The 12,404-nt window shown below is 38.9% G+C and overlaps 1 protein-coding gene and 1 long non-coding RNA gene across 2 annotated transcripts in view; one reads left to right on the plus strand and one right to left on the minus strand.

Annotated features, from left to right (window-relative positions):
- Window positions 1–10,040, plus strand: part of scfd1 (sec1 family domain containing 1) — a 41,173-nt gene extending 31,133 nt beyond the window's left edge. Inside the window, exons 18-25 of the mRNA XM_046063140.1 lie at window positions 948–1,010; window positions 2,029–2,104; window positions 5,065–5,118; window positions 7,379–7,431; window positions 8,383–8,416; window positions 9,345–9,410; window positions 9,633–9,701; window positions 9,840–10,040. Coding sequence (XP_045919096.1) covers window positions 948–1,010; window positions 2,029–2,104; window positions 5,065–5,118; window positions 7,379–7,431; window positions 8,383–8,416; window positions 9,345–9,410; window positions 9,633–9,701; window positions 9,840–9,863 — 439 coding nt within the window. The 3' untranslated portion in view covers window positions 9,864–10,040. The remainder of the gene's footprint in view (window positions 1–947; window positions 1,011–2,028; window positions 2,105–5,064; window positions 5,119–7,378; window positions 7,432–8,382; window positions 8,417–9,344; window positions 9,411–9,632; window positions 9,702–9,839) is intronic.
- LOC123979283 lies at window positions 7,841–10,789 on the minus strand. The gene is made up of 3 exons (XR_006827194.1): window positions 10,633–10,789; window positions 8,709–8,819; window positions 7,841–8,552 (listed from the first exon to the last, which is right to left on the minus strand). It is a non-coding gene; the product is annotated as an uncharacterized LOC123979283 (long non-coding RNA).
- Between the last annotated feature and the right edge of the window lie 1,615 nt (window positions 10,790–12,404).

The following is a 12,404-nucleotide window of genomic DNA, read 5'->3' on the forward strand; positions in this document are numbered from 1 at the left end:
GTAGTATTATAAACAACTGTGCAGTGTTTTGGTGTCAGACAAACCTTCAAACTTATGGATCTGTTAATCAAACTCACCATCTGGGATCTTATTTCTATGTTTCACTAGTAAGACAGTTGTTGTTAAATCCAGCGAAATCAACGGCTAACTTTTCACAGCTGCAGCTTGTTAAGACACTGAGAAAGCTTTTCAGATTTTATCAATGGTCCTCTTTCAGATTTCGATATAAAAACAATTATGTATCCCAAGGTTGAAAAGTATGAAAGGTGAACGATCTTCTGTACAAACTGGTTCCAGCGAGATGGGAAGGCCAGCTTTCATTTGTTGTCCATGACTTAACTGTTCAAAGTACTGCACAAGAGTTCACAGTAGTCGTTGAGGCGCCGGGTTGTCTTTCATCATTTTTCTTGGTCATCCCGGCTTGTTACCAGAGGTTATTGTCTAATGTTTGTGTGATTGTTCTGTGTGTTTCAGTCGGACTTGGACCAGTATAGAACGGCTCTGTTGGATGCAGGCTGCGACCTTTCACCTCTCAACTACATCAAACAGTGGAAGTAAGTCTGTTTTGAAAAGTAATTTGATGAAATTACTGTCAAAGGTCTTTGCTGCATCATCAAACCACAGCTTTGGTTTTTAACAGTTTATGTACCATTTGAGCTTCAAATCACTTCTATATTTTTAAACCCATGGAAACAACTGGAACCACTAGATTTATACCTAGGGCCATATAGTTTTTAAACACATTTATCATGTCATTTGTCATTTTGTACTAACACAAAAGCCCTTTTTGGGAACACCTAGAAGAGAGCAAATAAGGGTAATATGTCGTCTCTGTTTTAATAAAAATATTGCCTGGATGATAACTTCTGAGTAGAGTTTATAGTTATTAAGTTCAACAGAAGAGCCAGTCATGTTGAGTCATTCTGGTTTCCTCTCATCTTTTCCAGGGCATTTACAAAGATGGCCGCCACCCCTGCCAACTACGGCAACAGCGGAGTGAAACCCATGGGGTAAGTTGTCATGAGATATGTTTTAAATGTTTTTGTAACATTTCACTTAAAACTGTTTTAAAAAAATGTTGTTTATACTCAAGATATCAAATGAAAGCAGCAGTGTTTATATTTAGTGATTTAAACACTTGGTCTTATATGTCTAATGCAGTCCAAGTATTTGGCGAAACCTGAGTATTTACTCTTGGGAGTCGACGTTTGGTGGAAATGCAATGTCTTATGTCATAAAACTATAGTAAATTTCTCCACAACAGCTGAAAAATGTGACTGGAGATAATAAATAAAAAACAGTCAGACTTACTAATATCACTTTTAAAGCTACCCTTGAGCAAAGGACTTAAAAACAAGTTCCAAAATTTGTTATTTTGTAAACTCAGATTTTAAATGACGCATATAAACACTCAGTTACCTGTTTATTAATACAACAGTCTTGTAATAAACCTCCTTCATAAAGAATCAATAATTCACGGGAGATATGGGGATCTCAAGACTAAATATTTAAAACATCTCTCAGTGTATTAGAAAAAAGGTTTACGCAACATATCCTGAAAACAGCCTCAAGCAAAAACTGAACATTGCAACTGTAGTTATAACTAATGTGCAAACACTGTAAAAAGGTTAAAATTTCTTTAAATGTTCAGTCTTTGCCTGTGAAATGTGGCATGGGAATTGCAGTTTAAGCGTTAGCGCTGAAAGCAGTTGAAGTGCGGAGGCTTTCTCTCAGACCCCGGTGTTGTTTTATTTATTTTTTGTTGTTTTGTTTGCTGGGGCTGTTGGATGTGTGGGGGGTGGGATGGGAAAGTTACAGCCCGGCTTTGGAGGTAGAGGGGAGAGAGTTCAGCGTCCCTTAGCAGCAGAAGTATTAGTATTATCAGTAATAGTATTTTTGTTCATTCATTTGTAACAGGGATTGTGTTCAGACTACCAGTCTAACCCTGTCCTCCTGCTCTCTGTCTTACCTCTTTCTCCCTCCCTCCTCTCCTCTCTCTTGTCCTCCCCCCTCCTCCATCCTCTGCAGTCTGTTTTCCAGAGTGATGAATACCGGCTCCCAGTTTGTGATGGAAGGAGTGAAGAACCTGGTGATCAAACAGCATGTGAGTAAAACAATTTCTGCTGCTGGAAAATCAGCATAAATGAAATAACCTGCGTTGCATCTAAACATCATCTAAACCCAACAAACCTGCACTTATTAAAGTCATTGATAAATAGTTTTTTGACCCAAAATTACTGTTTTTATCAGTGGAGTCTGGTAGCTTGCACACAAGTGTTAAAGGCGACTGTTTCAGGTTAAACAGGATCTCACTCAAACAAAAAAGGTCTACCTCTGTTGGGATCCTTTCCACAATGTTGTCAGACACTTGTAATAAAAATCTGAGTCTGTCTGTGGCAAAAACAAGCACTTTAGTAGACGTACTTTGATGGGGCACAATTTCCTGCAGTATTAAATCGCAGCCCTGTTTCTCTGCTACCGACTGCAGCACTCTTGCTCAATCCTGGACCAATTTGAAAACATTTTGTCCCGATAGCTCACATAGACACAAAAACCTGGGAAAGTCCAGGTCAACAAATACCAGAGTTGCCTTTTAAATCTTCTAAGGAATCACTTGCCAAATCAGTCATGAATAAAATTCATCATCTGTCTCAGGCCACTCAACTGAATTAAAGCCCCTATATTCTCCAGGACGGTCTGTAATATCTCAACAACTGTTGGATTGTGATGAAACGTGGTTCAGACGGTAATGTTCCCCTGCAGAACTCAAGACATTCCCATTAGCCTCAGCAATACTTTGTGTTTACTGCTAATTAGCGACTCTTAGCATACTAACACGCTAAACAGAGATGGTAAACATGATTAACATTATACCTGCTAATCATGTGAGCATGTTAGCATGCTGACGTTAGCATTTAGCTTACATTACAGCCTCACAGAGCTAGCATAACTCTAAACTTGTTCCATCAGAATATTTGGAAAGACACTTTAATCACCTGAAACATCTACATATGTGGAACTTTAAATACCTGAAAGGTTCTTCATCACATTAAAGAAAATATCCTGAACATTTAATACTGCCACCAAGCAGTCCTGCTTAACCAAATATGCCAAACCAAATATATTAAAGCAGTAACCTTCTCATTAGGAATATACAACCGACAATACTGGTTGACAGGTTTCTAGGTTGCCCACCCCTAAATTCAATCTAAGACTTCACTCTTCTCTCACTGTTAGTGGGTCTTTTAGCTAAACTAAACACTAAAATCATAGCGTTTAAAAGAGTATAATAATATAACAGTATCACATGTATACTTGTATCACGTGATTTATTAGACACTGTCTTTCGTTTTTTTTCTTCGTCATGTCTTTTTCTTCTGTTGTACTGTCCTCGGCACATCCCCTTTAACAGTTGGCAACCAGTCGTGAAACATTACTCTGTCCTCTGCTGTGTGTCTTTACCTGAGGACAGCAGATCATTTAGAGCAGCTTTATTTTACCAGCTTTACCACCAAAACACGACCCTCCGTCCGTCTGTGTCTGGCAGCAGGTTAAATCAAGCGTACCTAATGTGACAGATTCTTTGTTCTTGGACAGCAGCGATGATGATGACAACAAGGAGGATGATGGAGTGTTTCAGGGTGAAACTGGAACCAATATGCAGTACTTTATAATCATCACAGGGAGGTGTTGGCTTGTTTTCTTCCTACAGAAGCTGAACTCACAGCGGCTGAAGTCGGACTATGATGCTGTGCAGAGCTGCCAGAACATTACAAACACTCAGAGTTGCTGCTGACGTTCTGTCAGGAGAGTTACAGAATTCTTCCACATTCACCTCTCCAATTTTGAAAATCCAACAGTTGAACAGAATCCAAACCAAACAAATAATCCTGAAGATTAAAACAGTGTGATTCTGCTCGGTGAAAACCTAAACTGAAGTTTGTCTAAAACTTTTAAACTAACCTGAGAAGCAAAGACAAGATGACTCGAGGTTTTTACTGGTAACACTTGGAGAGCGACGAGTGGAAATAAATAAATACAACTCCACCACAAAATATTGAGATCTCTGGTCGACAGAACTGACAACCTTTTTCCAGACCTGATATGAAAATATTCCATAAAGCTCAGTTTAAACAAATGAAAATTAATTACATTTAAATTACATTTATTCATTTAGCTGATGCTTTTTACCCAAAGCGACTTACAATTGCTAAGTATGTCAGAGGTCTCACGCCTCTGGAGCAACTAGGGGTCAAGTGTCTTGCTCAGGGACACATTGGTGGACGTGTCACAGTGAGGAATTGAACCTGGGCTCTCAGAATCAGAAGGAGCTTTATTGCCAGGTAGCATTTTACACATAGGAGGAATTTCCTTTGGTGATAGGTGCTACACGTAGAGAAATATACAGTTGACATAAATAAATGTATAAATATGTAATAAACAAATGAAAGTGTGTGTGTGTGTGTGTGTGTGTATATATATATATATATATATGAATATTAAAAGAATACACCAAAAGCATGTGTCTTATCCACTGCACCAATGAAATAAAAGAAGGTTTGAAGGTAATAAAATACAATTAAATAAATCATATGCCACAAGACATAATAGATGAGATCTAACCGGACACTAGTTATGATTTTAGTCACTTAATAAATCACTTCAAGACTTGTTGGCAGCTATATTTGAACTGGGGAAATTAATTCAGTCTTTAAGTAAAAAGAAAACAGTCTGATTAACAATTGGCGCGTCTACCGAGATGTTTGAAAACTGGTTGTCAAAACTGATGAAGGATTTTCCACTGTTGATTGATGCTGCATTCATGTAAAGTGTAATTTAAATGAAATAATTCATCCACTTATGCCTGAATTCTGTCCAACAGTGAATTATCATTTTCAGTGATTAATGATGGCTTGAAAGAGTTTGTTTAAATGTGTGCACAGATTAAATTTTACACCAGGAACAATGATCTGAATGAAATAAAAAGTTGTTTGTTGGATTTGTGTGTGCGTGTGTGTGTGTGTCAGAACAGCTGGTGTTTTAAAGTTAGTTCTTGTCTTTCAGAACCTTCCAGTCACTCGGATCCTGGACAACCTGATGGAGATGAAGTCGCATCCTGTGAGTTTGTTTCTTGTCTATTTGTTTGTTTTTTCTTTTAGTCATAGTATATCTCAAAAGCATGTTAACCGATTTCAGTGAGCATTGTCAGAAAGTTTGGCTGTGGACCAAAGAACATGGAAATGTGAGGTTATTTTTGAATTTGTTTTACTATTTACTACTACAGTTTATTTTCTTGAGCTACTGCAGTTACTGTAATGAAAAGTCACTGTGTGTGTATTGTGATGCAGCTGAAAGATTTGTAAACATTTTCTATTATTTCAGAAATATTAGAAAACGTTTCAAGAAAAGTTAATATAGTTAATTTAGTTTATAGTATAAAGACTGTTGTTATTCTAGAGTAGATTCAAGCTGTTATCTTGCCAAGAAATTGTGCAGATCCAAACCAACATGTCAGTCTGTCTCTCAACACTGTCTGTGGCTCTCAACTTCAAGCCCATTGGTTCCATAAATCTTTAAAAACACCGCACAAATATGTAGTTTCATGTTTAAAAAGGCTCAGTAACAAACAGGAGGAAATAGTGCAGTTGTTGGGGACTATTTTCAGCGGCGGATGAATCCACAAGTGGAGCTCCAGTGAGTATTTGGAGCAGCAGGAGGGTGAACAGAATAAACTGTTTGTGCTCGTGGTGATGAACAAACATGTCACCCAGTGCAACAGTAATGCTTATTGATGCTTTTTAATAGTTATTAGGCAACCATGGAGCTCTACGGCTCAGAGGAAGAGGAGACATTAGGCTGTGATACACACAGAACTTGTTAGTAGATACATTCACTGCTGGTTTGAGTCTGAACATGTTGACAAGAAGAAACAGAAAATATCAAGAGACATAAGCTTAAAAAATTTGGTTTCAGTTCTTCAACAGACAGGTGAGAAAGTGTGAGAGGGTTTTTCAGTGTGACTTTTTATAACCGTCTGTGATTGACAGCTCAGACACACAAACCTCTGCACTCTAGGAAATCACATTAACTTCATATTTACTCGTGTGGACTGGGTGTGTGTGTGTGTGTGAGGAGGGTGAAGGAGATATTATATTACCACAACACAGACCACACGTGAACCCGTCGACACACAGTTTAACATGTACATAGATCACTGATGATGATGATGATGAATCAGTGAATTTTTTTATTTGGCTCCTTATATCATGTAGCCATTTTCACAAACACACACACACACTGTAGGTTTCTCAGCGTCTGGGGTTACAAATGACCAACAAAGATCCTGTTGTGAATCTGACGGGAGGAGGGAGGAGGGGAAGGACAGGACTGGGATGAAGATGAAAGAAATAGAGGAGCACATTCTCCCTCTATCAGATTATTCTTTGTGCGTGCGTGCATTGTTCCTGTTGCAGTGTTGCGTTTGCATGTGTCTTTCTTGGTTGGACATGTGTGTTTCAGTTAGAGTTGAGGGAAATATTGAAAATCAAAGGAATAGTTTCAATCAGAGAGTCAGATGTTAAGGGGGATATTAAATCTCATGTCTGTGCGAAACCGATCTCGTGGTTAGCCTAGCTTAGCATAAAGGCTTGCAACATTGTAGTCCTTTGGTTCCAAGTTTAAGCCTTAATTCTGGATAAAAACTTTCCAGTGAATGAAATACCACTGCTCGTTAAGCACCAGCCAATCACATCAATGGCTCTGCCCTGTTTGTCTTGAATGAAAAAGACAAAATAAAATAGAAACTGAGTTTGGAAAGTAAAACTGCTGGAAATAAATGACAAGACGAAAGATGATAATTTTTCATAATATTTAGCTGAGTTTTAAATATTTATTGGATTGTTTCAACTCATTATATCGTATTTTCTCTGTTTCATCTGATTACTTCTTAATGTCTTCGGGTCTCCACACTCCTCATCCTAATGTCAACTGAACTAAATTAAAAATCCCTGCAGATAAGAGATTTATCTTTCAGTAAAAACAGTTTGCAGATGGGAGTCAAACACTCTGATCTGTAAACATTAATGAGGTGGGACAGAGCAGCTGCTGATCATAACTCTGCATAAGGTTTTAACAGGTAATAATTCAAAAGGTCTTTTGTTAACATCTGTTCAGAATCAGTTGATATTATAATAAACTGTACATGTGATTTAATAACTCAAAGAAGATATTAAATTAAGATGTTTAATTTAAACGTTTGTCAGAAGCAGCCACTTAAGCCCCTTTTACACACTTAAGTAAGATGATCCATGTGGAAGTGGCCGACTGATGAATCAGCTGTTTGCTCGTCTGACTGATGTTTTTCTCTCTGATCTTCCAGGAAACAGACGATTATCGATACTTCGACCCAAAGATGCTGCGAGGCAGCGAGAGGTACTACTCTAATCTGTTTCTATCACTAGGGATGCACCGAAATGAAAATTCTTGGCTGAAGCCGAAACTGAATATAGTGAAAAACTTTCCTGAACACCAAACAAGTTGTTTCACATTTTTTTCCCCCCATTTGCTTTGCCTATATTTTAAATAGTCAAAATGTTCTTTTTACTCAGTGTTTCCCACAGGAGTGGAGAGACTATGGTGGGGGGGTCCGAGGCCTGAGAGGGTCCAGTAAAGTAAATTATATGTGTCCATTTACTTTTAATGGACACATGTAATATTTTTTATACTCTCTGTGAATATAATCCAATTAATCTTATTTCCATCCTGTATAAACACCGTATTTTAAAAAATGGACGTTGTCACATGTGTTTCCTCCTCACGCTAAATCCATCCAGTCCGACCCAGTTTGATAAATAATGTTGCATGTGGTTCTCGTACGGCGTAACATGAAGACTTCATAGTCTCTCTTCAGGTAGGACTCTTATACTGTCAGACTTTGTAAAGAGACCTAACCTGCCTGTCAGCTCGCTCTGGTCCGTTTCAGTTACCATAAAGGCTTAAATACGTGTGCACTCCAAATTTAAGTGCGGCTAGCTTAATCGCCTTCTCACAAACGAGTGACAGCCACAGTTGGAGTGGAATTCAGCAGAACAGCGTCTGGAAACGGCGATATTTTAATCTATCTGTGTCTCTTTAAAATCCTTCCACACTGCCGACATGTCAACATAATTGTTCAGTAAAATGTCTTCAGTCTTTTCACTTATTAGATCAAACACTGAAAGTGCTTTTTTAATTTAGGTTGCCGAACATTCGGTGCATCCCTACTAATCACTTGTGCTCAGTTCATGTACCTGAAGTGTTCAGGCTGTAAGACATTGACTGTTGTTGACTGGTAGAAAGCTTGGGAATGTCATCTTCATCTTCCCTTCTCTTCTTCGTCTTCAGCTCCATTCCCAGGAACAAGAACCCGTTTCAGGAGGTGAGTTTCTGTTTCTGGACTGAAGTTTGATGGATGAGATTCAGTTGAGTTATTTCCAGAACAAACAGAGTTTGAACTGGAAATGATGGTGCAAATCAGAAATCCTCCGAAACTGCTGCAACTCGACTCAGAAAATCTGTGGATTCATGAACAAGCTTAGAAAACAGACTCAAAATACAAGTTCAGTTTTCATTTTTATCTTCTGCTAAAACAGTCTAACAGACTGTTGTTGGCATTAAGAATCTTGTCATAATAAATCAATCAATAGATATAATAATGATGTAAACCTCACCTTTGCTTGACCAGGTGTAAAACTGATGAATGACAACTTGTCATTGGATTATTGATTAAACAGGATTTCATATCACTCAGATCCAACGGTGTCCAAGGGCCACCTTATACACTGAAGTAACGTGGGATATATCTTTAAGTACAAAGTTCTGCATCCATCGAGTGTAATAAATTAGAGGGAAAACGACAAGTTTGGTTCTTCATTTAGGCCAAAAGGCTCCACTGCGTTCAGATAATATCAGCTGTGCTAACGTAGCTGTTGGTTTCTAGTTGAAGCTGCTCTGTGGAGTTATGTTCACACTCAGCGTTTCTCACCAGAACTCATTCTGTGTTTCTTTGAGCTGTAACAGACTAATTGGTGCATTTTCCTCGTCATTCTCAAATGAAAAGTTGTGGGTCTTTGTATTTGAAACCTGTAAGGTTTGCATTCATGTTTACTAGCTTGCAGTCTTCTTCATCTCTGTCTTTGTTGGCACATTACTTGCACCTGCACACCTGTTAGGCTTCTTGAGAACAAAAACTCCACAGGGAACCTTTAAAATACCTTGAGTGGCAACTTCAAAATAAAAGCCATTATCAGTTCTCTTTTTTTAGATTGATCAAGTCACTGATGTCGTGTTGCGTCGGTTTGTTTCAGGCCATTGTGTTCGTGGTGGGAGGAGGAAACTACATCGAGTACCAGAACCTGGTTGACTATGCAAAGGTACTGTAATACTACAAGTTCTACTTTCACTACTACTGCAAGATACTGTCAATGACTGTTCTATTTGGAAGACAATTTATGGGATTTTTTTCCACATAAATGTTATTTGAAAGTGTGTAGAAGTGCAATGAAAAGTTACGATATATTCCTCCTTCAGCCAAAAAACAGTTCACTGCCTCTGCAGCAGGAAACACAATGATCAGACTTTCTGTGTGCTTTCAGTCCAAACAGGGGAGGAAGGTCGTTTACGGCTGCAGTGAACTCTTCAACGCTGCTCAGTTTATGAAGCAGGTGAGACAAAGCACCTGTCACCCTGTCGTACAGCCGTGAAAGCAGAATAAATCTAAAACATACATTCAAAGGAACATGCATTTTAGCTTTCTTTGTTATATCTATAAAGTAACAACAATGACCTGCTGTCCTCCACAGCTCTCCCAACTCGGCCAAAAGTGATGTGGACACCAACAAGATGTGAACCCTCTCTCTCTCTCTCGGGGTCGTAGTGGATCTCTTTATTCCAGTTTTATATTAATTAAGCTCTGTTCTGTAAATGGACTAAACATTCTCTGTCTTCACCGTCATTTCTGTCTCTTCCACCCAGCACTAATAAAGCTTAACGGTCTCAACTCACAGCGGCCCAGCTCTTTATTTTGTACATGCAGAGAGCTTTCTGATGAAGCACTGGTTCTCTGATTAACATGCAGATGATTCCTGCACCGGTTAAACGCCAAATAACCGATTGTGATCCACACTGACTGCAGTAAATATTAAACCTAACACTTGCTGAGGTCAGGTAGGTGCATATTTATTACTCATGAAACATTTTCAGCTCAGTTCAGGCTCAGTATCAGCTAGTGTTTAGATGCAACCAGAAGATAAAATACAAAAATCTGTTGTTTTTTTAAACCTGAGGATGAGATGATGACATCATTAGTGACCAACATAATTTCACCTAATGCAGCAAGCTAATCTCACACATGATAATGTAAGGTTATCATTAAGTTGGACTGTTCTTAAAAAGTTTTTCACTTCTCACTAACTTTAAAATGTTGAAACACTCAAGTTACACACTAATCAGCCATAACATTATGACCACCTACTGGTCATAATTTAGGTCTCCCCTTTGCCGCCAAAAGAGCCCTGACCTGTCGAGGTATGGACTCCACTGTGTATGCTCTGTGTGTTCTATAACCAGCATCAACCTTTCAGCAGTTTGACCTACAGTAGCTCGTCTGTTGGATCGGACTCGCCAGCCTTTGCTCCCACTTGCATCAGTGAGTCTTTGCCGTCCACTGCTTTTCCTTCGTTGAACCACTTTTGATAGGTAGTGAGCACTGCAGACCGGTTTGGAGAAGCTCTGTGCCAGTTATCTATCCATCACAATTTGGCCCATGTCAATGTCACATCTACAATGAAGACACATGTTCACCTGCTACTTAATATATCCCACCCACTGACAGGTGAAGTGAATTACACTGATTAACTCATTGTCATGACACCAGTCAGTGGTCATAAAATTATGGTTGATCCGTGTATTTACCTAGCAGGGTTTGAATGCTACACTTTCTTGCACATGGGATTTAGTTTCACTTATATTTTTTTTTACACAGCAATGAGAAGAAGTTAAAAAGAGTGCTAAAGCTAATCCTGTTTGCTTTTATAATATTCTGTGACTGTCTGTGACAGACAAATCAGCATGCTTATTTAGGCCCCCACCTCTCATGGGGCTGTGTGGATGCTTGTGTGGTATTTAGATGTTTTTAGTGTTACACCTCAGAAGAGATAAAATAAAGTTTATATTCATCCACATCCACTCTGCAGGAGCTTAATCTGCCTCATTTAACTCTGTTTTTCTCCCACAGACTGGAACATTTCTCAACTCAAGAGGAGGAGCAGGACCACTGTGGTATCACACGCACACACACACACATCTATCACTTTAAAGGCAGCCTGGCACAGTGTGGTACAGCTCTGCTGCTGCCATGTTCCTCCAACACCACAGCACCAAAAACAAAGAGATCAGTCTGAGGATTATGTCACCATGGCATTTTAATCTGTGTGTATGAGTGTGAGTGTGTGGTAACTGAAGGAATTTAGGGGTACTCTGACACAGGTTTCCCCAGCTCATTTTAGGGTCACTTTGCTGAGCTAAAGTAAGCCAAAGGTGGCAGCCAGTGACTCTCCAAAACAGACTCCGTCTCTCCTCTCTGTCTGCCTAGTCTGACGCTGCTGGCTTGAGAATGCTGAACTCTGGTCCTTCTCTCAGGCAACCCATGGCTGAGATTAGCTTCATTTTGTTTCATTACAAACAGATTGACTAGCTCTATGTAGAAAGTGTTAAATATGACTTGACACAGTGGTTAACGTAGGTGAGCAGAGAGTCTTGTTTTGAAACAATATCAAGTAGAGTCATGTATAGAGAGGTGAACAGTAACCTTACTGGTACAATTAGTGAATCTCTGTAGGTGTAGGAAGGATAAATATCCAACGACAGGAAGCATCCTTCAGATTTGGTTTGATAAATGGGCTGACTGATAGACAGTAACATCCAGAGGCCATCATGCTGCTCTAATAGTTGAAAGTACGTTAATGTTATTTTATACATACTTAACATTTTAAATGTTTGAAGGAATGGGTCCCTTAAGGACAGGAAATATTAATTTCAGAGAACTAAAATAAAAAAAAATGAGTAATTCAAGTAAATGATGCACCAGAAGTTTCCTGGACACCTAAAGAGACTCTGACTCCTGACCAACACAAAACTAAAAACAGGAACATCTTGAACAATAGTCCGCTGTTGTTGCATTTTTCCAAAAGACAAAAAAAGAACTGTTATTTATAAGCCGCTGAAAATTATTTTTAAATACTTAAGAGTTTGAAATCTGCTCAATGGTTGGAAACAGAGTTCAACTCAGTGTGAAACGCCATGTGCCTCTGTTTCTATTATTTCTACTCCAGAGACCACACACACACACACACACACACACACCGAGA

The sequence above is a fragment of the Micropterus dolomieu genome, linkage group LG11, assembly GCF_021292245.1.
Source record: "Micropterus dolomieu isolate WLL.071019.BEF.003 ecotype Adirondacks linkage group LG11, ASM2129224v1, whole genome shotgun sequence".
NCBI lineage: Eukaryota > Metazoa > Chordata > Actinopteri > Centrarchiformes > Centrarchidae > Micropterus > Micropterus dolomieu.